The sequence below is a fragment of the Pyrgilauda ruficollis genome, unplaced genomic scaffold (genome assembly GCF_017590135.1).
Source record: "Pyrgilauda ruficollis isolate IOZ18807 unplaced genomic scaffold, ASM1759013v1 scaffold3, whole genome shotgun sequence".
NCBI lineage: Eukaryota > Metazoa > Chordata > Aves > Passeriformes > Passeridae > Pyrgilauda > Pyrgilauda ruficollis.
Window position 1 is genome coordinate 18,641,012 of NW_024524377.1, and position 27,196 is coordinate 18,668,207.

A 27,196-nucleotide genomic window follows, 5' to 3' on the forward strand; every position below is an offset into this window, starting at 1 on the left:
CGCCGCGAGGCGGTGCGGGGGCGGCGGCGGCGGCTTCGGCTGCCGGCACCAACCGGAAGCGCGGGGGACGGAGCGGGAGACGCGGTCGCGCCGGTTGTAGCCTACTTCGCCGGCTCCGGGATCGGCGCCGCTCGGGTCCCGCCAGCCCGGAGCCCCTCGGGAAAGGTGAGGACGCGAAGCGCCCCCGCGGAGGCAGCGCTTGGGGCGGCGGCGCGGTGGGTGCGCATTCGGCTGGTCGGAGGGAGGCGGCGGGTAGCGGGCCGGGTCGGGCCGTGGGTGTCCCCTCCGGGTTTGACGTTCCCCGTGCAGAAGCAACTTCAGAAACCCTGTGAAGGGAGGCGGCCGGCCGGGCACACGGCCTGACCTTGTGTCGTCTCGGTCCCGCCGCGCTGGCCAAACGCCCCCATGGTCAGCGGCGCCCACGCTTGGCCGCGCAGTGGGACGGGGGTCGGGAGACGAGCCGTGCCCCGCCGGGAGAGCAGGACAGGGCAGGGTAGGGCAGAGCAGAGCGGTGTCGCCGAGCGACACCCGGGCAGGACGGCCCGGCGCGCCAAAGGTGCTGCCGGCGGCGGCCGCCCGTGAGGACGGGCAGCGGGCCACGGGCAGCCGGCGACCGGCCGGGGGCTGCTGCGCTTGGCCATCCCTTGCTCCTTTGAATGTCTTTCAAACGCAGCGCACCTGATGCATTTTGCTGTTGTTTTGGGCATAAAATCCATCCGGTTCGGATTTGAGATGGGACTTTCATTCCCTGCGGTTTTTTCCTTTTTTTTAAGTAAGCTGTCGTTCTTTGGTTTTGCTGTGTTTGTTCAAGTTAGCTCGTTTCCAGCAGTATGATCTTTTATTAAGCTCGCGTTTGTGAGCTATGTATTACCTTGTATCCAGCATGCTCTGCTGGGAGTTTAAGCGACAGAGCCGTCGGGAAAGCCATGGATCATTACTTTTTCCAAGTTCCAGAAGCAGAAATAATTTGAAAGCACTGGATTAACTGGGTCACTGCCCGAAAACATCATAGCTTTCTGCAGGAGGCATGTGGTTAGATGTTTTCAGGACTTTGTCCTGGAATTGTAAATCCTCTGAAACCTACTTATTTTATCTATCTGTAATGTGCTTCGCATACCGGTAGCATTGTGTTAATGATGGTAATCCTGGAGAACCTGGCTCACTGTGAGGGGAAGAGAGAAACATGGACAAAACTGAGGCCCAGGTCCTGCAGTCTGGCCTGTGGCAGACCAAGCTGCGCTGTGGGCCTGGGGGCAGGCTCAGCTGCCTCGTCTTTCTTGCGAGCTGTTGTGTGTGTACTACTGGCAGGCATCACTTACAAGGTATAATGTAAGTGAAATGACCAGTTTAGGGGTTTTCAGAGATAAAATGTTTTTTTATTTAATGTGAAGTCTTTAAAGCCTTCAGTCTCTGCCATTGACCCAGCTTGGCTTAAAAATTATTCTTTTCTTCAGTACTCAAACTGTTTAGGTGGAGTTGAGCCCTTTTTTCTGTAGCAATGGTTATATAAATTAAAATAAAATTAGAGATGTTACTAATGGAAGTAATGCAGAATTCTTAGGTTCTGACAAAGGACAGGCTCAAATGTTGTTGAGTCTGTAACTAAGGTAGGCAGAGTCATGCCTCCAGTCTCACCATCTGCAGGACTGCTACTCAGTCTGATTAAGAAAGTTTAGGAGCTATAGGGGTTGTTGGCTTTATTTTAAGTTGTTGGGAAATTAGAAGATTATGCTATATTTAATTTGGATTTGTGCTTGGAGTTTGTTTGCATCTTATCAATCAACAGCTCATGATATGATTAAGGGTTTTTTTAAATTTTATAAAAACTTTTTTCTGCAGCATCTTTTGTAGCTCAATGTCACTAACTACTTTTCTGTTTTCTGTTTGGACAAGATAATGGTTAACCATGTTTTGGTGTTTGAGGGTGGGGTTTTTTGTTGGACATTTTTATCTGGTTTTTTTTTTTTTAATTTCTATTTTTTTAAACTCTGTATAAATATACTGCTGAAAAAATCCAGGTTGGTATGCTCAAGGACTGCAGGCCCTGTTGGATACAAAGGATGATTTGGGTCTAAAAATGGATGGTCAAAGATCCTGAAAGCAAATGGGCTGTTTTGCCAAATAAGGAAACTTGGCACATTCAGCTGTGTATTTTAAGATAGCACAAGTGTGGTGTGCTACTACTTTATTGGCAATATGTTGGCAGTGTGCCTTCTTGCAAGAAGCACTGAATCCTACTTTGTGGAAGCACACAGTAAAGTGAGGGGCAGGGAGTTGCATGGTTGTTTCCCATAATAAATTACAAAGGCTGTTCCTGCAGTAATTGAATACTTGAGCAGCATCAGGTGCACGTGCAAGATGAGAGATGCAATTTTCGGTTTTGCAGGCATGCACTAAACTAAGTATGAGTTGCAGTTACTGTGCAATTTGTAAATTATTTCCTCCCTCCTGTCTCTTAAGTTCCTCAAGTGGAAGCTGTCTGTACTCTGGGAGCAGTAGCTGAATGACAAACAGAAGTGTCTTCTGTTTTGTATGTGGAATAAAGCAGAGTGTTGAGCATGGGAGCACTTCCCCTACATTGCAGTTTGTAGGGAGGTGGGAGGTAGAAGTGAATGTGTTGAGTTCTTCCAGTGTTGGCTGTGCTAAGATGCAGGGTAGCCTGCAGCAGGGTCCTGCGTGCCTGGGGGTTCCCTCACCTTGGGGGGGTCTAGAGGAAACAGCAAATGTGGGACCTTTGCAGGGGCTGGACCCTCACGTGGGTTAATCCCCTTGAGAGCTGTAATCACAAGAAGGTATTGATGCTGGGTGTTTTCCTACACGTGCATCACTGGTGTACTGAACTGAGCTTGTGGTGACATAATGTGGTGACTTCGCTTGCTGCAAAATGACTCTGTGTAATAGTCCTGACATGTTGCATGCTATTGTTAGATAATAATTTCAGATGTTAAACACTGCCAAATGCAACTCAGATCTCTTACTTTTTGGAATGAAATAAACAGCTTCCAACAGCACGCTCAAATATAAATGACTGTGGAAATGACTGTGGAAGACAAAGAGCCAGGAGAAGATGCAGATGTTGCTGCAAGATTACAAGCTCATGCTAAATATTAGAAATAAAACAGAAAAAGGAGAAAATTATTTTACCCCCCGGAAGATCCCATAGGAATAATTGAAATAACCAGCAGATTAATTATTTCCTGAAATACCTGTCATTCACCATTTCTGAACTGTCATGTTTTCATTTAACTGAGAGCAAGCAACAAAGTCAGTCAATGCAGTGTTTCCCTGCTACACAGTGATGGTACTTCAAACCCGAAACTGAGTGGGGAAGGAGGGTGCGGGTGCCAAACGCTCCTGAGCTGTGTGCAGGGAGTTGCTGTATGGCCCCAGGCCTGGAGGCCGTGTTGCAGCAGGCTGCTCTCCTGTCTGCAGAAGTGTAAGCTGCAAAAAAGTGCCACACATTGTTGGAATGCTGTGCTTGTTTCAGATGCAAGTGGAAGATTATAAAGTTTAATGATGTATTTTTTTTTCTCCTAACCAGTTTTATAAACTCAGATTGTTAAATATCTTTAAAACAGGATGACAAGTTAATAACTGTGTGTGGATTTGTCACTTGCAATTTTTAATCTAAACAGTTGTTTTCTCAAACATAATGCAGAGATTGATCTTTCTAATTGAGGATTACCTACCCTGAATCCAAAATTGGATTGGAGTAATGTTTAAACAGGTCTGTTGTTTCATCTAGAAAAAGAAAACTAATGCAGCCTGGTTTTAATTACAGATCTCTAAATAAAGAGTGTCTCTTGTAAATCTCCTCTACTTTCTCTGGAAAAAAAAAGCATCTGGAACAACCTGATGCCAACCAATGAATCATTCTTTAAATAACATTAACTTACTGTATGCTGGTGCCTTGTGGTGTCTCTACAGCTACCTAAAAAGAGGTTGTGGTCAGGCAGGGGTGAGCCTCTTCTCCCTGACAACCAGTGACAGGACAAGAGGACACGGTCTTAAGATGTATCAAGGCAGGTTTAGGCTGGACATGAGGAGAAATTTCTTCACAGAAAGGCTGATTAAATATTGGAATGGACTGCCCAGGGAGGTGGTGGAGTCACAGTCCCTGAAGGTGTTAAAGGAAAGACTGGATGTGGCACTCAGTGCCATGGTCTAGTTGACATGGTTCTATTCAGTCATAGATTGGACTCAGTATCTCAAAGGTCTTGCCACCTGATTCACTGTGTGATCCTGTGATCTGCAGCTGGTTGACTGCTGTAGGTAAATTTCAAACTGAGAAGGTGTTTAAAGAATGAATGGTAGCTTCTGCAAGTGCTTGTGTGCCAGGCACTGCATTATGAGTGCATGGAAATTGAGATAAAGTTTAAAGCAGTAAGGAGGACCCATCAGAAAAGTACTCATTTTTATTTGTCAAGTGTCTGGTGTGCATGTTATTCTCTGCTAGAGTAATTTCCAGAAATCAAATAATTTACTAGTTTTTACGGTTGATTTGGTAGTTCTGGGTGAACAATAATGTTAAATAGTTTGACAGCTCTTCAAAGCTATTGAATTCAGATAGTGAAGCCCAGAAATTTCTTTCCTCGGATGTGTTTTTCTTTTCACTTTGTTTCCTTTTCCTTCTGCCATCCCAAATGCAATGATCTGTTTTCAGCTATTCCCACCTTCCTGTTAAATGTATGGTCTAATCGGTGCATATGCTTTTGCCTGTGAGTAACATCACTCTTCTAGCTAATTCTGTTGTTAGTAAGGAAATTGTTCACTTGAGTGTGATTACCTGTGTGCACAAAAATGTGCAGGGCTGTGGCCTTAAATTGTGAGGTTTTTGAGCTGGGAAGTCAATCTGTTTTATTTGTATGTAAAGTGTCCCATATGCTTGAGACACCATGTACAGAGCATGAACTTGGAGTAACTGCTGGAGTAAACGATGCAAATGAACTTTTGTTTCTGAAGATCTGCTAATTAAGCAGCAATAGCAAGGGGCAAAACATTAAAACATCACTTTGTTTGTAGGATTGACCAATTTCCTTCGAGCTTTCTCTACAGAAAACATGTGCAGGTTGTGCAAAAGATGATTATGGGATGGCAGGAAATTACAACAGCAACAAGGTTAAAACAAGAACAGAAGGTCAGCAGGACAGTTCAGGCGCTTGTATTAGGGAAGAGGCTTCAGAGCATTGGAAGCACTGGACTTTATTTCTGGTAACCCCTGCTCTGACTTGTAGCTCTGGGGAGAGAGCATTCATGTTCCCTCTTCGGGAGCTCTGCAGGCTGGCTGTCAGTGAAAGGCTTGAAGTCTGCTCCTTGCTAAAAAGCCTTCAGTACACATAGTAAAGTTGTCATGGTCTGGTCAGCATTTATCTTTATGGGTGGTCAAGAGGTATAAAATGAAGCAGGCAGTTTCACAGGAGGCTCTGTTATGTTGTGTGTAGAAAAGTGTTGATATCATCATCTCTCATTTGGAGAATAGCTGCAATCAAATAGTGCCAGAAATTCCTGATCAAATGATATCTCAAAATTTTAATCCGAGTAGCTACACAATCAGGAGAGACAGGGGGCAAATAATGCCTTTGTGTTTGTTACAGAAGGGATGGGCATAAAGAGATTCTGGCAGCCAGCAGTACGAAGAGTTAACACAGGTGTGTTTTGTAGCTCTGGACAACACATAACATTTTATGTCAAAAAGCCCTATGGAACAGAAGTTCCCAGAAGACATAGTATATTTTGGTACTGTAATTTACCAGTGAAATTGGATGTGTAGTTTTCACCATCAACCCAAAATCTCTGGTTTTTTCTTTGCTTGTTTCATTAAAACTAATCTCTCATTTTATGCTGATAAACTTACTGTAATTAATTGCAATTACATTAATTGTAACTTTTGCTGGTAATTAAAACTACTTTGTCTAGGCTGGTGCATCTGAACTGAACCCGCAGCAGACTTGCTGATGGTTCTGGAGTAAGCCGTGTCCTGCAGTCCCACTAAAGACCTGAGCTTTCTGATCTTATTTCTTAAAAAAAGAAACCTAAAATTAGTCATTGTTCATGCATTTAGGTGATAATGTTTCTTGAAATTCGCTACAGCCATAAGCTTTATCACCGTGAAATCTCGGGGAAGGACATTCTGTTCCCCTGTCAGCAGATTTGGGATCATCTCTTGAAACTGCCGACACCAGTCTTGGCACAGGCTGCAGAATTTCACATAATGTAACCCAGATGAATTACCCTGTACTTGCGCTTTGTTACAACGTGCAAACAGAACTGAGTCACTCAGGAAGAGAGATTTACCACGGCCAGGTTTTTCCACATCCTTGCATGAAGCGCTCCGACCTCGCCCGGAGCGCGGTGGGTGTCGCTGGGCACCGCTGCTGCCCGGCCGGGCGGGCCGGTGCCTCCGTGCGTGCCCACCGCGCCGGGGGACGGCGTGCCGGGCGTGCCTGAGCGGGCAGGCCGCCCGGAGCCGAGAGCGAGCTTCCTGTCTGTCCGCGGAGGAGGCAGCCAGTGCCTGCCTTTTGCAGGGCTGCTTCCAAGGTGTTCGGGAAACGTCGGGATTGCTCTGAGGAATACTGTTAGTTGTTTTCTGTCCCCCAGCTCCTCCTAATAGATTGTGCAAGTTATGCAAACTTTAGCACTCCCTGTTGGAATGCACATTCTGAGTCTCTTTTCCTCCTGTGGCCTGTGGATTTTACTGTAGTGTGCTTATGATTCTGATTTTGGGGTGACTGAGCATGGGTTAGAAAGTCCATAAATCCTTGGAGCATGTGCATTAATAAAAACTTTTCTCTTCACAGGTTTTGCTGTGGTATATTTTGTCATTATGAGATGTCGTCTACCAGTGCTTCATTTGTGCAAATTAAATTTGATGACTTGCAGTTTTTTGAGAACTGCGGTGGAGGGAGTTTTGGGAGTGTCTACCGAGCCCGATGGATTTCTCAGGACAAGGAGGTGGCAGTAAAGAAGCTGCTCAAAATAGAAAAAGAGGTAAAAGTTTACTTTTCATTCACTTTGTCTGCTGTGGTAACAACAGAAATTCTTTTCTAGTGTTTTCTATCCTCTAGGTGATATAGGCAAACTGCCTTGGGATTTTTGTTTGTTTAATTACAAAACTCCGTAAGCGATGATGTTACAGTAAGGACATAACGAGCAGTCCAAGCCAAGGGGGTCTGTTTCAAAGCACTGTTGTTTAACCTTTCACTGTTGTTGCCTACTTTTTTTGTTTTGCAATTCTCCTCTACCTGGCCCTGAGGAGAGCTTGCTGCACCTGTCGAGCTACTAATTTCCTGTTGATACCACCAGCATGTTACTAGATAGGAAGAGGTAGTGTCCCTGTCATTACCTGATTCCATTTTGTCCTCTTGACGTCCGCTCTGTGGTCCACATCTCTATATTCACTACAGGCTTGGAGTTGTCTCTTCCCTGCCTGATGAAGATTTTGATCTAGGGCTCCACTAGCTTCTAGTTAGTCATAGCCACATAGTCATAGCGTGGTTTTGCAATGAGGTAGTTTTAACCCTAACTGTTCTGCCAGTCACCTTCCCTTGGGGCATCTTGTGACCTGGAAAGGCGGATGGCAAAACTGGGGGAAAAGGCAGAATTAGCTAAGTGCACCTTTACCAGCTAAGGTTGGTTTGTTGTTTGGTTTTTTTTTAAAGCTTTTTAAATTTGCCTAAAAGTCCATTTGACAGCTCAGCTTTGTACATTTTCAGCAGAGATGTGGTGTACATGGTCCTCACAGTGTTCCAGTCTGCCTGCTGGTCAGCACCACCAATGCAGCAGTGAGCACAGCCCAGTGTAGTGATGGACAGCACAGTCACTGGACTGTTGTTCCATCATGACTATATGTAACTTGTATACAATCTCCTCGGGCTGTTGTAGGAAGACAGTTACAAGCTGGAGGACAGCAGAGCAGTGCAAGGCATAATAGACTTAGTAAATAATCAGACACCAAAGTTCATCCACTGCCGAGCTGCCATGATTGTGTCATGCTTAGTGATGTAATAAGCATGTTTGATCATGATTAAGCATGTTGCTGTCTAAAATAATGTAAAAAGATCTCAAGATTTTTGTAGGACAATGGAAGATTTATACATTCTGTCCAATGTCAGTTTGTGTTGTTCTCTTTCTTTCTACTATTTGTTAATATCAAAAGATATATGAAAAGTCAAATTTGTGCTATGCAGTATCAGGAATGTGCTCCTTAAAAATAACCTGTATGTGTGCTAGACCTGATGTTATGTACTTAAAACATTTTTTGAAAGTAAATTTAAAAACAATATTACTATGTCTTGTGATGGCATAAAACTTAATGAAATGGGAAAGGATGGAGGAAGGAAAATCCTGTGTATTACTTGACACAGTTGGACCATTCAACAAAAATACATTTTTTTTAAGACAGTGCAACACAAAGTTCAGCTTGGAGTAGCAAGGAATGCAGGTTGTATAGTAGGAAAAGGAAACCATATGCCAGAAAGAGCTTATTATAATGTAAGGATTTATTTAGGGATTAATGAAGACTTGCAGCTCAGTAAGAGCTCATATCATGGTGCAGTTAGGCAAGTTCAGTTAATTGTTTGGCATATGCAAATCAGGATAAAGTAATTTGTAACAACCAGGTGTGCTTTATCTTGGTATGTAGCACTGGGAAAATTGTTGTTAGGCATATTTGGGTCTGTTCTGTTTAAAAGAGTGTAAATGACCTGTAAGAGCAGCCCAAGGGAATCTGCAAAACACCAAGTGGAAAGTTAGTGAGAGTGGGGGTGTCAAGAGGGGGTGATGAATATCACCCATCAGGATGAGTTGACAGAAGGAGAGCAAGTGCCTTCCATCACAAATTTGTTTATTTTTCTTTGGACTGGTTATAATTTGCAACTTAAACTAAACAGACAGGTTATGGGAACAGCTTGGTATGGGCACTTTCTCTTGAAAGTTTTCTGGAAAGGCAGTGGAGAGGCAAGTGGTGATGCCTTAAATGAGTCTGACAAGCTTTGGCTGAACTTTCTGCCAACAACCTTAGAGAATTAAAAAGTAAGAGTTTATATACAAAAATTGCATTTTCATATGGAGAAAATGATGGGATAGTTTAATCTAGTGCATAAAGTCATTGCAAGAACTAGTGCTTGGAATCTGTAGACAGAAAAATTAGAATGGAAAGAAAAGCACAAATTATCAGGAGTGAGGATGAGTAACACTTGGTACAGACTACAAATGAAAGGAGTGAAGATAGAGGGTCCTTTTCATCTGTCTTCTCATTGAGATGTCTTTTAGACAATTGTTTTTGTCACGTTGTTGAGCTCAACACAGGAGCATTTTGCTGAAGCCTGTGCTGTACCAGAGGCCAACTTGGTGACCAAAAGGTCTTCTGACCCTAATGGCTCTCACATGTTTACATATGCAGCATCTTCATCTGTAGTGATGACAATAATGAATGTCTGTGACTGAACTGCACTGAGGTAATGATGAATTAATGACTCTTCTGATATCAGTATGAAAATAACTTGCTGTAACTCTTCTGTATCTGTGTTTAGTAGGTACTTAGATGCATTTAGTCCAGAAAACTAATTATTCTGTGCATTTGGACAGTGCTCTCAGGCACTCTTGGGGATGGTCTTGAGTGGGGCTGAGAGTTGGATTTGATGGTGTTTGTGGGTCCCTTCCAGCTTGGCATAATCTGAGATTTTACTCTTTCTAGTTTATTTGGAAGGAAGTGTCCTTTTTATCTCCATGACAGCATGTCTTGTATTTCTGTTAACTGCTGCCAATAATCCATAACAACTGATTAGAGGGAAAACATAGGAGAGTTGTGAAAAACTTGCTCAGAGGCATTTCATGCTAGCCAAGTCCGAGGAAGCAAGCCAAGTCAATAGAGCTATGGTATCATTCTGCAAATATGTTGTATCTATGTGTCATTTTATTAAACAAGCCAATCACAACCAGCAAAGATCGTGAAGGTTTTATATTAGCCAAAGGGCTAACAAGTTCTAACATGTGAAACAAACCAATTTTTGTTCCAGCACAGCATACTAGAATATGTGCTTAGAAAAACTTAAAAATACTTGGAAGAGTGTTGCTTAGACAGACTGCTTTGAACCTCTTGGAAATCTGAGAAATACCTCTGCAAGGCATTAATTGTTTTAGACAGGCAGTAAAACACAACTTTATGGGAAGAGATGTGTGTATATCTGAAAAAAATACCCCTGAACAGGTCTGCTAGGAAAAAAAATACATACATGCTACAAGGTCTTGGTTAGAATATCAGATGTGAAATTGGACAAGAATTGTGCTGATTAAGTAAATCGTAGGAATGCGGCCTGAGTGATTAAATATCAGCAAAAAAAAAAATTAAGTTGCCATTTTACTATCTAGTACAACCACTATAGTGGTTTTAGGTTTAAAGTTGCAGACAGGAGTTCCTAGTGAATTGTTTTATAGAAAATTAAGCTGTCAGCATGATGTTTATGATGCATGTGGCAGAGTAAAAATGCCTCCTCTAGCAGGATCTGTCCTTTTGCCCTGAGTGATAATTGTGTCCTCTCATTGAAGAAAATTGTCCATCTACTACTCTGGAAGTTATTTGGTATTTTTGCGAGGGATTTATATGAATTATTAGATAAACCTGCAATTTGGCTCCCACTGAAATGAATGGGAGAGACCGGGGCCAGGGGCCTTATTGTGCAAATTGTTAGCAGTCCTTTTGACTCCATTATCCCGAGCAGATAACTGCTGAAGTGTTACAAATGTTGTTTTATGCCTTGCCATGATTGCTTTTCATTGAAGAGCACTCACCTCCTTTGATTGCCCGTCTCTGAAGTTTACCTGTTATTTGTCATTGCTTTTGAGGGCTGTGCTTCTGTTGGCAATTTGTTGGCAGCTGGTGTGTGGAGTGTGGTTCTTCACCAGGAGGTTTATTACTGCTGGAATTTCACCTGAAATTTTAATTTAATTTTAATACCACAGGTCTTTGAAAGTACTCCATGGTCCATGCTGTCTCCATGCTATTGATGGGCAGCAGTATTGCTTCAGCTACTACAACCACTTTACTTGGATAAGATTACTTCATTTCATGCAGTACATATGTTCAAATGTACTCGTTCAAAATGCTGGCAGTGGTCTGTGCAAACTGCAGGAGAGTGGTGAAAAAAACCCCACTAAAATATAATCTTACTGGGAAATACTTAAAATATTTCTGGTGAACTAACAGAACTAACTTGTGGATAGAAGAAGTTAAATTGAGCAGCATTAACTATGCATGCTTTGTTCAGTCATGTCTGTAGGGCATTTGAGTTTTATGAGACTCAAAAATAAAGACATGCTTTCTCTGGTTTTGATGCTGTATTGCCTGGAGTCTGACTACCATGGAAGTTAATTTTATGTCAGTGTTTCTTGTATGTAATACGTGTGTTGTAAGCTTTAAGGGATATTTTAATGCTTCATAAAAATTTTCATATGGCATATAATGCAGCTTGTTCACTTTTTTGATTATTATGATCCACTTCTGGAAAGGACTGCCCAGAAGGCATAGACTGGGCTTGTACCTTCTGAAGGGGATGAGTTAAGTATAATCACATGCATGTCACTGGGCTTACCTCATTCACGTTTGTAGTGCTAAAAGAGAGCATGTGATGATTTTTATGTGGGTCATGAGAATAAGGACTGGCAATGATTTGCAACAAGAGAAAAACAACAGAGTAAAAACAAAACAAACTGAAATTGATACTTTAGCCCTGACAGGATTAAAAATAGTAGATGTTCTTTTTCTTCGTAGTTTGTAGCTGGTATGGGTGCTCTGGTGCCAGCCTAGAATGACTCCCTCTCACACTGGGTCCTGGCTGTAATGAAGGGCAATTTTGATACTCCATTAATATTTATTAGCTCTTTCTAGGAGCTTCTACTCCCTTACCTCTCTATGGTCTGATTCAGTGAGTATTGAGAGTGATGAACACTGAGAGAGGACTTAAGAGTGTGTGCTGTATGAAGTTATGCAGGGTGTAGGAATCGAATATATTAACTTTCCAGGGATATCTGCACCTATACTGAGAAATTACAAAGTTCACAGTAAGTGATCTCATGGGAACCCATCCACCCCATATTCATTGAAAGAAAAACAGAGTCACAGAATCAACTAGATTGGATTATTTAAATCATTGAGTCCAATCTGTGACCTAACATCACCTTGTCAACTAGACCGTGGCATTGACCGCCACACCTGGTCTTTCCTGAAATACCTCCAAGGGTGGTGACTCCACCACCTCCACGGGCAGCCCATTACAATACATAGTCACCCTTTCTGTGAAAAACTTCTTCCTGATGTCCAGTTTAAACCTTCCCTGGTGCAGTTTAAGTCTCTGTCCTCTTGTCCTGTTACTAATTGCTGGGAGAAGAGACTGACCTTCACCTGGCTACAACCTCTTTTCAGGTTTTACTCCTATGTGTTGTTAGCTGCTAAAAGGAGATAAAACTGTATTTATTATACCACAGGAGTGTCTTAAAATGTCTTAGTTTCTGTTTTACAGAGTGGTTATTTTGCAAAGTTTTCAGTTTGGGTTTTTTTATGTATTTTGGTAAAGGAATTGGCTTAGAGCGCTCCTCTTGGTGCTGACTAGGGTATTCTCAAAAGGTATCAAGAGGATACTTAGAACCCTCTATAGACTGGAAGTTGTCAAAATTGCTTCAGATGCTCCAGCTGTTGTGTATACTGTATCTTGCAGAATAAATAATTTTGGATAGGACAGACTTCTGCAATGAATCTGACTGATTCTTTGTTTGCCCTATTCTTGGCTTTCAAGTGGTAATTTTCTGGAGGTCTTTATTTCCTAAACTAATTTTATATTTCCAGGAATCAAGAAAGTCACTGCATGAGATTTTGTTAGTGGATGTTAGTGGATGCTTTGGATAAGACTGTGTTGTGTCATGGCATATGTGTTGCAACCAAAATATTGACCAAATCCCATATTTGGGAAACACCAGTATAATGAAAGATGCCAGAATACAATTATACTTGCCTAGAGCAGGCTTTAGTTTCATTTTGTCTGTTTTAAGGAACTTCATTCTTGTTTCTCTCCCTCCTAAAACAATCTTGGGAACACAGGAATAAGACATAGAAAAGAATTTGTCTATATTTTGCTACATTTGATTGTAGTGGATCTTTTACTAATGTATTTAAACATTTTTATACCAAGTTTTTCATTAAATGAGTAGCAACTTCAGAGTTGCCTCATATAAATAGTGAGTATTTGTAGTACAAGTGGTGTGGTTTACTGGTTTTTTTGACCAACTTAATTTGCGATTCTTACACTGGCTTTTATATACACGTTTTTTTAAAGCAAGCCAACTTTGGGGTTAATTTGGTATGGACATCAGCTTCAGTGAAACTGGTGTATCAGGGCCCAAACTGGCAGTATGTGGCTTTAAAAGTTATTTTGAATCAGTTGAGACATAGTAACTCTCAATGGTGTAGACCACTAGATTTTGTGCTAAAATTGTAAAGGGAAAAGTGCACATGTCCTCTTGATGTGGCCAGTGTTGAGCCATTGATACATAAACAAATTCGATTTACAGATAAATTATTAAGCTAAGATGCACCAGGTATGTCTGTTGCTTCCTTTTGCTTGTCTTTTGAACTGCCTTAAACTTCATAAGTGAGAAGTGAAATTACCTTGCATGTGCTGCTCATTAGGAATGGAGGTACAGCTTCCTTAGCTTGGTTGAGTCGCAGGAAATTACTGTGTGCCTGATCCCTGGGTTAGGAATATCTTTAGGATATCTCTTGGATCCTTTTATCTCAGTTGTCTCCAATTATTCTTCAATTTCAGTGGTTTTTTGGTTTTTTTGGTTTTTTTTTCAGAAGGTGCAACATCTGCAAGTGAACAAATTTTTGTGCTGGTTTCCTATAAATTATGAATAAATGTTGTTTAGAATAGGGAGAAAATGTCTGATTGTTTAGAAAACACTCTTTCTTACCCTCTTTGCTGTCCACAACATGCAGCCTGTTTAGATATTATTAAATATTCTTTACTTTTGTAATTAGTTTAATTCCATTGCATATTGTCTTAAAAATTATTCTGTCAATTGCAAGTTTTTGTTTGACAGTGGACTGTTCATGTTTCCAGTAGATATTTAGTTGCAATTAAGGGCATTTTTCCTAGGGTGATTTATTTTGTTTGTTTCTTTATTTTGGGCTTTTTCTGTGGGGGTTTTTTGCCTGTTTTTTTAAATTTTATTTTTAATTTTTTTCTAGATATGTGTCTTCTGTTTCAGTCTTCTTTTTGCATGCACTCAGTTGTTACTTATAATTTGGAGGAGAGGTTGTGTTGCTTCTTTTTTTATGCCAGCAACCCTTGACATCAAATGGCAGCTCTTTTGTTTCCCCTCCCACGACATTTTCTGACCCTGAGCTTCTGTTGAAGTGATTAAATGCAAAATGGCATTTTTGGATATTTAAGCTGTCCTGAAGCTTTGCTGTGGAAATCTCACGGTTACAGAAGAAATCCTCTTTTCTCAAAGTGCTGTTTTAGGCTGTTGCAGGCTCAAGCAGTTGAGTATTGCTTCAAGTTAGACTTACATAAACATTTATTTATGGTTTTCTTAAAACAGTGCTACAAGTAGAAAATCACAATGACAGGTGAGTGGTAACTTGAGAGATGATAAGCGACTGCTTGTTTGAGTCTTACGTGCTTTGAGGGACAGCTGACAATTTACATGTCTGTGACCCACAAGGAAACTTGTTGGTGTTGCAATTCCTGGAGATGCTGATTAAATAACTTGCACTGACTGCAGCATACAGAGTGACAGATTGTTTCTGATGGTGCCAGAGTAGCTCTTGAGTGGAAGTATTGTTTGAATCTGGCAGTTTCTAGGTTGTTGCACGCCTGTGTGATGGTTCAGATGAAGTCAGAGACCTGTGCTGGAGTTGATGTGATCTGAATCTGGGACCATTTATCTCCTGGAGGCCATTTTCCACAGGAGTATTCAAAGCTGAGCATGGGGGCTGCACTCTCTGGCTGGGTGCCCAAACTACCTGCCACACTCATGATGGTAATGGAATTTTGAACAACATGTTTTGTGCTTTTAAGAGGGCAAGAAAATGCTCTATAGAAGTAGATAGGCCCTACTTTACTTCCTTCTTTTTTTGTTTTTTAGTCCTTAATTTTAAACTGGATGCATGTGAGTTGTGTAAGGGTCTGGAGCACAAGATTTCACTGAAAACAGACTTGAATAAAAGAGAAAAGATATCTTAACTTGGATGCAAGCATCAAAATCAGTCTTTTTAATTGTAATGACACAAATAAGACTGTAAAAGTTATTTTATATTTACCTATTTCCAATTACTAAGGTGCTTATAGAGAAAGTCTCCTTATTAAGAGAACAATATAAACAGTCACAGGGAAACATTCAGATGTGTTTATGTTAGCTGGAGGCTGCAGAGGAGCCCAGAGAACAGCTTCAACATTAACTCTTTCTCTTATACTCAGTTAATTGTACTCACACATCAGGGAGACAAACCAAGCAGGGCAAATACAGAGCTGTGCTTCTGATCTAACTGCTTCCAAACTGCCCTGTTTCTCTTTAAAAAGTTTCATCTGTGGCAATTCAGCCACTGGGGAAGAATCCTAGTTGCAAATACATGTTTGTTTATTAGACAAATATTTAGAGAATCTGCATTCTGCATAATTTCTATTTAAGAAAGTCGGCTCCACAGGGAAACTGCGTGTCTTGCACACAGGATGGGCCCCCATGGGTGTACCTCCTTGGCAAAATAGGGCCTGGCCCTTGGGTGTCATTGAAGGGGAACAATGCCACACACCTTCCCACTTGTCTTCTGCCTCTGGTTGCTTATTTTTTTACTCCAAAACTCCTGAAAACAGAGGTTCCTTGTGGCTAAATGGTGGAGGAAAGGGAGAAAAAAATTGCATTATGATACACATGACTGATCAAATAGCTGTAGGTTTTGTGTGTTGGGCACCTGATTTACCAGTAGCCACATCAAAAATAAGCGTAGCTTGTAAAATGCCTTGAGCTTTTTGTAGGAGAAGTGAGGAAGCTCTTGGTAGACACCAGAAGATGAGAAGCAGTTGCTTGTACCAAGTTGCTCTTGGAAGGTGGGAAAACCAAAAGACAGGCATGCAGGCTGGGCGGGTGGCAGCCTTTCAGTGGAAGCTGAGGCACTCTGCAAATTATTATCTGGCAGAGGTAGAATAGGAGAGATGAGTAGGTTGCTCTGGAAACTTGTTAAAATCAAGTAGTTGTTGCACCCTTGAGCAAATGAGTGATATTTACTGAGAGGTTATCTTTTCCTCTTGGAAGAATTGTACAGCTGAGAAAGTGTCATGCATACCTGTGTGAAATTAGAGAGGGGAAAGGTGTAGAAATCACTTCTTGTCTAATCTCTTAGCAACTTTAATTGTAGTAATGTTAGATGCATTTGAGGCAAACCTTTGAAACATGAAGGCTTATAAGTAGTGATTGGTGGGTTTCCATTTTTGTGAACTGTGTACGTTTAATCTCCTAAACCAAGGAAAAGGCTTTTTGACTTTTCTGTGATATGTCTCTGTATGCTGAGGGTGCTGTGTGTGATATGGAGCAACAAATAGCTACAATTTGGAGCTGTTGAATTCCTCTTCTTTTGGATGTTGCCTTGCTAATACCCCTGTAAGAGTTTGTGAGAGCACTAAAGGCAAATGCAAGATCCAGACCCCACTCCAAAGGACCACACATTTTGGAGTTCTGCTCTGAACTTTTGGGTTCTCGGCTGTTTTTGTATTTGTACCAAAGTCTTTATTGTAAAGTCATCTCTCTAAGCCAGTGTCTCATCTGCCCTGTGCAGAAGTGCAGAAGTTGGCACTAATGTGATTTCTGGCACTGTGTTCTGAGTGGTTTACTCTGTTCCCCTTGCAGACCGATTCCCTCTAAGTGCTATAATTCTGAAAGTAGTCCTGCAATTTTTCACTGACTGGGAATAAAGTTCAGTCCTCCTAGGATCAACAGGCATTCTGTTTTCACTTAAATTTGAAACCTGCAGTAAGAAATCTCCTGCCTTTTCACTGGTATGATACTGTGCTGTACTCTGAGAAGCAGGATATTCACTGCCTGTTTCAGCTGTTAGTGAGATGAATGTGAAGTAACAGCACTAACAGGGTGCCTGACTCAAGAAATTCAGGGCGAGTGACACTTGATTCTGTAGCAACATTGGCATCAGCTGTTAGCTCTGGTGACATGGTCATTGCCTTGAAACTGTGACCCGAGCTCCCTTTTTGAGAAATGAAGAACCTGCAAACCCACTTCAAAGACCAGGGCAGCTGCTTTGTTTGTCTTCTAAAAATCTGTATTTCTGCCTTTTTGCTTGGTCAATGTTTAGAACCATTTAAAAAGGAAATGTGACATGGGGACTGAGATCCTGCAGCTAGAGCTCCTTTATAATTACATATTCAACCACAGTCGAACAAAGGAAAATGAGAGTCCCTTTTCCTTTATGTACCATATTTCAGCTTTCCCTTAGGTTTAAATTGGCATTTTGGGCTATACTCGCTTGAGCCACTGAAGAGCTTATCAGAAAAGGAAGGAAACAGGGGGAGGGAAAGAAAGATAGATTTCCAAATGACAAGCGTTTGAATAGTCAGAGTTCAATCCATAAAACAAAAAGTGGAATCTTTTTTTTTTCTAAATAATGTGCTTTACAGTCTCACCTCTCATCTTGAGAAACATAAAAGAGCAAGTAAAAGAGATGACCCAAATCACAGAGTCCTTTGAAAGGAGAAATTCAGCTGTTTTGAACACTTACAATCAAAGGAAGTGGTTTCCCTAATTACATGAACTATGTGAAAGCTCTCAGAATAGCTCTTCCACCCCAGGATTCCTTGCACTTTAGAAGTTTGCATAAAAGCTCACATGGAGAATCAGATGCAAAGTGTTTGATTCAAATTTTATTAGGCAGAAGTGAGCATACATTCCTATCTCTGGGTTTGACAGCTGCTTGGGTTTGGACCACAAGCCTGGGTTTGATGGATTTCAGTCCTATACTTAAATCTTTCACTCTTCAGGTTCTCTGGTGAGACACCCCTATCGAGAAAAGTAGAATTGAAAAAATGGAGAAAGGATAGAGGGATTTCTTTGTGAGCTTTCAGTTGAGGATTCTTCACCCTGATTAGGCTGTTCATTGTTGTGAAAACCCCTCCGTGTACACAGCTTTTATGAGGAATTTTGCTTCCTCGCATTTTAAAGTAACTGTGTATCTTAAAATATACATTTGGAAGAATTGCAATCTGAATTCTAAAACTTTAGTATTATTCTAGCACCACCATTTACTTCAATCCATCAAAATTCTGAATTCAGTAGAGACTTTGAACAAAAAAGCAGTATTTTCAAAAGACTGTTACACCTTGTGGTTTCTTTTTGTACATACACAATAATAAAGGTATGCTAGTCTAAACTAAACAGTGAGGACACATGAAAAGATGCAGGACACTTCAAAAGGCTTAAGATCTCTGGTGCTGTCCCTGAGGATACAATATGGACTAATTAATGGTTTAAATATTTAAAAATAATATTTGCAAGGTTTGCAGTAATATGCAAGACCATCACACTTGCTCTGCACAATAGTGACCTCAAAATGGTCACATTCTCCCCTCAGAGCTAACTACAGTAATTATATCCAGATTCGGTAAAGACAGAGATAATTGATAAAATTGACCTTGAGGAGAGATCTAAAAACTCTTCAAAGTGCAACAATTCAAACTCAAGAAGGAAAAAAGGCAGGAGGATTATGACAGCGTTCTGCATATATGGAATCGGCCAAACCCTCTTTATAGTAACGCTCTGTGCCAATCGTGAGACATGGCTAACTCTTCTTGAAGAGAAAGAGGAATGTTTCTCTAGGTCCTTTTTTTCCTGCCACTACTGGGTTGTTTGTTTTCTTTTTTTTTCTCCCTCTCTTCCCAGCCAGAAGGAAGGACTTTACCTGGAATAAGGGAATTGTCTCCTAGAAGTAAACATCTTCAGGAGGCCAGTGGTGTTGCAAGTAAAGTGCACAGCACAGTAGCTGCATGTGTAGAAAGGGAAGGAAAATGTTGCATAGCTGTATAGCTGTGACAGGATGGAAAAGAGTTCTTGCTATGTCTTCTAGAGAGTTGTGTCTCAGGCAGCAAAGCCTTACTAGAGGATGATTTTGCTTGGTTGATAAGAGTCAGTTTCTTAGGCAAGGGTTTGGGTATGTCTGGCACTGGAAAATGGGAAGCTGTGGTATGTGTGATGCTGTTATTCTTCCACACTAAAGGACCTGTTGCAGATTTGAATGTACTTTGTGCCACCAAAATATCATGGAGCTCCTGGGCCCTGGATCCAGCTTGTGAGCGCAGTTCCTTGTACTGAACTTTGCTAATCTAATCCTTGCCATGCTTGGAGCATAAATCCAAGCATGGATTTATGCTCCAAGTTAGTAGTTATGCAAAGACTATGGGCATTGCTGGAATAGGAAGAGATGCAAATTCTCTCTGCTGCACTCAGATTCAGATTGGAATTGTCATTAGCTGCAGCATGATGCCTTCTTTTCAGCTCTTCAGGTACAGCCCAGGAGAGAGGTTTTGTTGGACTCTGCATGTGACCCTGGTCCTGAAAGTTCCTGTGGTCCCATAGATATACAGTTCCTACTTCCTCTTTACTTCATTTACTGCGGTCTTCAGCAAGCACAGTGCAATGCGATGGAGGAAGTAGTGCTGGTCAGTGGTTTTGTAACCACAGAATAGATGATCTTCATTTTGTAACTGGCCTTTTAAATGCTATCCGTTCCCCATTAAGTATGTGTGATGTTCCTCTCATATTAGTAAGTACAGACATGGGTGGTGGTTACAGTACCTCTGGATGTTCTTCTATAATTTGGGGAAGGAACTGACTAGAGATATTGTTGTTTCAATGGAGAAGAGCAATGAGAAAAGAGACTTTTGACTTAGTTTGATATCCTGTAGTGGTACAAGACCCCTGTGAGTTCTCTGCTCTTTGTAGGTCTGCCAGACTCAAAGCAACTGCCTTTGTAGGTCAGTCTGTAGTCTCAGTCTTCTAGATAAGTTCTTCTGGATTTCCACTTTCTACAGAGTTCAGAGATACTGGTATCCAAGTTATTAACTTTTTTAAATTGTATTTTGAGGCTGCCCATTTGTATTCCTATATAACAAGGATCAGAAATGAAATAGTTGTTATTGCCATCTGTGTAAGCTGAGAGCTATAAAGACACCTAGATAAGATAGGGAGTTCTGTGTACAAGAAATTCATCACAGAAAAGTAAGGGAAAAGCTGAAGTTACATGTCAGAAGTATGTAGTAGAGCAATACTAATAAATGTTGATGTATGACACTAAAAGCATTTTAAAAATATTGCTGGGTTTTCTCCAAGTTTTTTTATCTTGACCATTGTTTTGCTTGAAATTTTTTAGTTCTAATGGCAAAAAGATTGAGCTACCATAAAGGCAGCATGAAGAATCCCAAGAAAAAATAAACACTGGGTCCATGTTTCATAAAAATGAAAGCTTAAAATTTGATGAGTTTTGTCTGGTTTTTTTTCTCTTTTTTTTTTTTTTTTTGACCATGACTACCCAATAGAAGTAGCATTTGAACCAAGTTTCTAAGTAAAATACAATTTTCAGTCCTTGACAAAGAAGAGTGACTTTTCTGAAAAGCAGCTAGAATTCACCATGATTCATGCTGGATGTTTTGGACAGTTTCACATAAAACTGTGATGTGTATCATTCAGATAATGGTGACAGCTCATTTTCCTGAAAACCTCAGATTTGTGAGGTTGTGCTTTGGGGTAGGTAAAAGTCACAGAAAAATACCTCTCATTTGTGGAGGACTCTCATTCACTTCAGCAGAGTGCCAACATCTGTAGTTGGCAACTACTTTGCTTTCTTTGTATGGCTGCTGGTCACAGCTATAATTTCTGTTTTGAAAGCTTTTGTAAGTTAGGTGGACTCCAGGTAACCTTTTCTGCAGGGGCAGCTCAGTTTTGAGTGACAGCTGGGGAGAGCATTGTGCAGAGCTCTAGCAGCCCATGTGGAAAACAACACCTTGTGGTATGCTGTTAGCATGCAACAGGTAACACACGTTGTGAAGTGTTTTTTTTTCATAAGGGTGAGCTCAAGCTGCCTGGTTGAGTTACATTTTCTGGAACTATAACATTCAGTAGGATTCCAATAAGAGGGATTCCCATCAAGTGTTGTCCCTGTCATTAGCTATAGTAGGTTTGATTTATCCATTCTAAGGCAGGCTTTAAGTGAGTGTTCATCAAGAACATGGTGTTTTTTTCCCCCTGTGGTTAAATTGCAGTTTTCATGATTAAGATAGAAAAATACTTCATTGTAAAGATCATAGCTGCTTTAGAGGAGTGGATCAGGATGCATAAGTACTGTTGCTGTCTCTGTTGCAGTCTATGCTAATTGTTCAGCAAAAGCCTGTACAATGAGATTTGATTTGTTCTAGGTTATCTTATTGAGATTCCTTACAAATACCCTGCAGAGCTCAGAAAAATCACTGCTCTAGTTATATACATATGGCCATGGCTCCTTGAGGTGGATTAGTTTTGGCCATCACTTTTATACCAAAATGCCTTTCCAACAAGGTGCTCATGAAACCTGCAGTGACTTTGATCTCAGAAATAATTTCCTTGGCTGTTTTTCCATTTGCTGGATCTGGAATGATCCCTGTGTTGCATGTTAGCCATATCTTCTCACCTGGGGAGTATGCCAGGAGTCAAAGTTTCAAGTTTTATTATTCTCTTGTATTTTGGGAATGTTGAGGATTTTGTTACTGTTCTCCATAGTCAAAGCCTGTTTGTCTTCAAAGTGATTGTGAGTAACTTGGAAAATTTTCCAACATTGAAAAGAGAAATGATGATTGCTGAAAATAAAGAGCTGAATGGGAGCTCAGGTATTTCAGTCCTGCTGTTTAGTTCACTTATCCATTGTTTCTACTCAATTGCTGGTGTTGCTTTGCTGCTGGAGGCAGCTCAGTACTCCAGATCTGCCTGAATTAAAAATTGCAAATATTGCGGACATTGCTCATTTCTAAACTCTTATACCAGTACAAATACATAGTTCATGCATGCTTTGAATGCTTTTGCTTTATGCGAATAACAGTAGTGAAATCCAAACTAAGCTTCTTCTTGACAGATCTGCCTTTATCAGATACCTTTTTATTAAATGCTCATGCAATCTCACGTTGTATGCTGCAAAATGTAACAATCTGTGGGTATATTTCTACTTGAAATCTGTCTGAAAAATGAGTTGTTTTTCCATAACCTTTGTTTGTTTTTTGTTTGTTTGGATTTTTTTGTAAATGGCGGTGTAAATGTAACATAGAATTTTTTCAAGCTTACTAACCATTCTGTAAGTATTTTCTGCAGAAAGTGCCTCTGCTTAGTTCTGTCAGTCTGTTAGCAGCCTCTTCTCTCACAGATAGCAGATTTTAAACCCTCCTCATGAGGAAAACACCATGATCCTGCAATTTCTTAGTTAGTGCTGTGTGGGCTCCACGTGGTCATTGTACTGATGGAGGTCAGAGGGAGGATTGAGCCAGTTAGCTTGATCTCATTCCCTCCTACTGCACAAGGCAGAGGGTCTGCTGCCACATCACAAGGATAAAGCCCCTGTGATTTTTAGAGGGACCAGCCTGATTTTCATGGGCTGAGCAAGCCTTTGCAGTGTTTTGACAGGCACATTCTGAATTTGCTAGCTAGTACTTTTAATCCCGTAGCCTTCAAATTATCCATAACATACCAAGTTCTGTGCAAAGGTTGCTATAAAGAACTATACTAGAGTATAAAACTCAGTTTTCTTTTCAAATGGTCAATATCCAATACATTTTACTACTAACACATCCTGTGGTATTGCATGATGCAAATTAATTATTTTAAAGTGAATTTCATAAGATGTGGTGAGTCTAGAACAGAATACAATAAATTTATGTCCATATTCCTTATCCGTGGTACATTATGATAGTTTAACACGAATGAGCTGTCTTGGTAGTGTGCATTTTCGTTCTTCAAGATTGTAACCTTAGAATCAATACAATGTATTTAAAGTGTATGTTTCTATCACAGTATCTGGTGATATACACCAGTGGATTTAAAATAATGGTAAAATGATTATACAGCAATAAGAATTTATTAGTTTCCTGTACATTTCCACTTTTAGTCTCTGGGATTTGTAACAGCGTAGGACATAATTTTGGATGCAGATTTGATGCTTTGAAAGATTTGCTCAATCAAAATGCTTCAAAGTACAAATTTTGTACGTCATTGTAGATGTACTTATGAGAATTTAATTCTGTTATTTACAGAAATGCTAGTGACATCAATCTGAGAATGTAATTTAACTCTTTTCTCTGTGGTTTAAGAAACAAGATACTGTTTCCTAATACAGCCTGAATATAGAGGCTGTGTTGTAAGGCATAAGTGCTGACAGTTTTAACATGTAAATGGCCTATAGAAACCAGCTTTTTCTGGATAAGTTATCATCTAAATGAATCCTAGAAAAGAAGCCCAAGCTCATACAGCTTTAAGTGCCATGCCAACCATAGTTTTAAAACTGTGATTGCCTATGGGAAGAGATGGTAGCACATATATGCTGGGAGTGTGCCCATTGAAGCACTTGGTAACTGCTTATTTGCAGGTAAAAAATCTCATTGAGGATTCTTTGGCTTTGCCATGTCCATGTGATTTCCCTCTCACATTGTTAGTATTAAAGACGGTTTAATAGATTTAACAAAAATTCTCTGAACTGGACAATCAGTATCCTTTGCCTGTTATTTGGGCTCCCAAAGCACAAAATTCTTGTTCATATATTTTTCTGTAGAAAACTTCATGGGAACAGACAAATCAGTAGGCAAAGTCCTAAATTTTTATTTTGTATTTGCACAGTCTTCTTTTCTGTGTTCAAAACTACAATAATTACTTAACATCACTGCTATATAATTCTTGGTAATAATTTTATATTTCTGTAATTCTCTAAGTATCCCTTTATTGCATATTGAGAAGATAATTTGTTAGCAATGACATATGCTGTGTTTTTATTTCATCTGCAAAATGATATTTTGAGCTTGTTCACCTAGAGAAACACAAGAGGTGTCATCCTTTATTAGATATCAGTAAATTCACAGGAAAGGACTCATGAGACACTGGAAATGAACATGGACTGGATATATTTCTGAGCAGGAGTCTAGAAATGAAGGTGTGGGATTTATATGTGTTGACATTCTGTATCTTTTTTGTATGTAATTTTCACTAATAGAACTGAAGCATCAGCTGGCCTCTTCCAGCTGCCCTTGTATTAGACTGTAAAACCCCCTGAGAGTAGCTAAGTTGCAACTCTCCCAAGAGCATGACAAAGGTCAAAGCCTTTAAAATGCTACAAGACTTAGGAAAAAAAAGCATTTCCAAAGGTGCCTTAAGTGTGTCTAAATATCTCCTTAATAAACATGGCAAACAGTTCTCTGGAAAACTAAATAGCCAAACTTTTGCACAATGTAATAAAATATATTACAAGGCAGTTAAGGAGGTTGTATTAATCAGATTAAATAGCTAACATGTATAGCTCTGTAATTTTGCATGGAGTGAAGGTGCCACTTGCTGTGTGGTTCCCTGATTTACTAACAGGTGACGCAATGGTCTCACAAGGGGCTGCATCCATTTCCTGTGTTAATCCTAAACCGGTGTGCTCAGACCAGGGTGGAAAGATACTTTACTCTTTCCAGTCAGCTGTTGCAAAGGTGCCTGGAAGAAGTGGTGGTTGAGTTGCTTTGGGCTCAGTTTGTCTGGACCCATGCAAAAAAAGCCTTTTGGTACTGAAAAACTCTGTGAACAGATGTCCTTTTACAGTTCCAGCTGTGCTGCTGGAGCAGACTGCCCAAACCCTTGATCACTTCTCTTGACTACAAGTGTGAGCGTAACAAATTTCTAATATATTTCCACAGAGAACCAGAGTAACTAAAATATGCTGAGTTGTTTGGTCTTTGCTAACTTTAACTGCCTTGGGATAGGGAGCTCTAACAAGAGCAGCTGCAGCTGCTATGAGTAGCTGGCAAGCAACAACACAGCTGTATGCAAAGTGCCTCCGTCCACATCCTTACTGTCTTTGCGGCTGCAATTAAAGATCTGACGATATGGCCTTGTCTGATTCCCAAGTAATGCCAGCTCAGCATCAGGTGGCCACTGCCCACATCTGCAGTCAGCACTGACCTTGAAGACCTCGTTAGAGCTGAACTGCACTTGCTGCTTTTGCTGCGCTGGTACAAGGCAGAGCAAAAATAAGTGAGGGCTTGGGTCATCCTGGTGAGCTCAGACTTGTGCTGCTCATAATGAGACCACGCTGTCCAGGCAGCTTGCTTTGTCCTCTCATCTACTGCTGGCTGTGCTTAGAGTTTGTGTTGTGATTTCTGTCCAGCTATTGCTGAACACAGACAGGAGCTGGAGGAGGACCTTGTTTTTACCTGCTGAAGCACCTGAAGATATGGTTATTCACGCATGGTTGTTTGTACTAGAAGGTTAAGAGCAGTACTAATGGGTCTACAAGCAGCTCTGGGGTGATGTTAGTCTTAGATGATGTAACTGTCATTTTCACATATGTCAGTAAGTAGAGATTAAACAGGCATAAAACCAAATTACCTGTTAAACACTGTGATCCATACCATGGTTCAGAGGACACAATTACACTGTTTGTACACTTGGGGATTACCTGAATTCCAAACTCTTACACTGTGATTGTTTTATGAATTGGCTTGATTTACAGTAAGCCAGTAAGTGAGAATTAAATGAAAAAGTTTTCAATGTAATTTGTTCTGACCTTGGATTTTGCAGTATTTGAATTATGTAAACAGTGGATTAGGTTTGTTTAGAAATCTGAATCCCTTTGCCTTCAAGAAATGGTGTGCAGTCTGTAATCCCTTCAGCAGGAGTCAAGAGAGGGGCATAATTTAATCCATACCTGTGATGTAAGTGCAGTATGAACAATTTTAGTATAGTTTGGTCAGTAACAGGCTGTTACTAAGCTTATCAAGGCACTAAGCATAATATTCAACTCTGTTGCAGTTACCTTGTCTGTCTGTATGTCTGTGTTATGTCCAGGGAGTTTGTATTTATGTGTTTAGATGTCTTTCATTCAGCTGAACTCCACTAGTTCTGCTTCAATCCAACCTTCAAAAAAAATTTCTGTCTTTGTCATAAAAATCTAATGTAATGAAGTAGTTGAATACTTGTTGCTTGTCTTCACTATTTAGGAAGTGGTGCTCATTTAGCTTGCATAAGATAGATAGCAGCTTTACTGAGGGAAGAGTGTCATGCCCAAGCCAGCAAGGGCTGACTTCTTCAACAGCTTGTAGACAGGTAGATGCATGACAGGATTTTCTTCCAAGCATTTAGGAATTTTGGATTAAAGTACAGTTTTGATGCTTAAAGGTTATTCTAAATATGCTTGTTAGTGTCTAAGAGACCTTTGAAATACCAGTCTTTAACCACTGCTTTGTAATTTGCTATCTGAAAGTAATTTTCATTGAAAAATTACAGCACCTTCTTGTCAAAGATAGTACAAAAGCTTCAAAGATATGGACTGGCTTGCATCTGGTTCTCACTGTAAGGAATAAGAGTCTTTAAATTGGCTAATACATTTCACAGCTGATCACAGCAACAGAAGAGAACAAAACATGAAAGGAATAGTCTAGAATCACTAGTGCTAACAACAGTATAGTGATTAAAAGTATTTAGAGAGGATTTCTTTGTGATATAATGGTCCTTAGGAAAAGCTGGAATTTTTTTTACTCCACAAGTCTTCATTGTCATATTTGTGGGCAATTAGAAGGTGCTTCTCTGGATTTCTTAGATGGAAGCTTGCTTTGGTATCTGTTAAATCCCAGGTTAGAGTATGAACATCAATGTGAAGGTGATGGTATTAGCTGTGGTCGACACAGTATTTTTCCATAGTTCTGTAATGTGATCTGAGTGTATATAACATAAATAAGATAATCTTTAAAATATTTTTTTGCATTTCCAAGTGATAAAAGTGCTGTGTGTCTGTGCCTGTGGCAGTGAAGTACTCATCTTCTTGGTCTGATCCTCATATTTTGATTGCAGTCCCTGTCATGGTAGCACTGGGTGATTGGTTGGTCTGGGGTTTGCTGCAGGGCAGCCTCTCTTGTTGTCTGCTGACTCTGATGGGCTTTCA

At 40.5% G+C, this 27,196-nt stretch overlaps 1 protein-coding gene across 3 annotated transcripts in view; it reads left to right on the forward strand.

Moving 5' to 3' along the window:
* Positions 1-27,196, forward strand: part of MAP3K20 (mitogen-activated protein kinase kinase kinase 20) — an 89,579-nt gene continuing 62,383 nt past the window's right edge. Inside the window, exons 1-2 of one of the 3 annotated variants that reach the window (XM_041473503.1) lie at positions 1-165; positions 6,798-6,987. In XM_041473503.1, coding sequence (XP_041329437.1) covers positions 6,829-6,987 — 159 coding nt within the window. In that variant the 5' untranslated portion in view covers positions 1-165; positions 6,798-6,828. Of the gene's footprint in view, positions 166-6,295; positions 6,575-6,797; positions 6,988-27,196 lie in introns of those variants that run through there. The other 2 variants (XM_041473505.1, XM_041473504.1) reach the window with 2 other exon arrangements.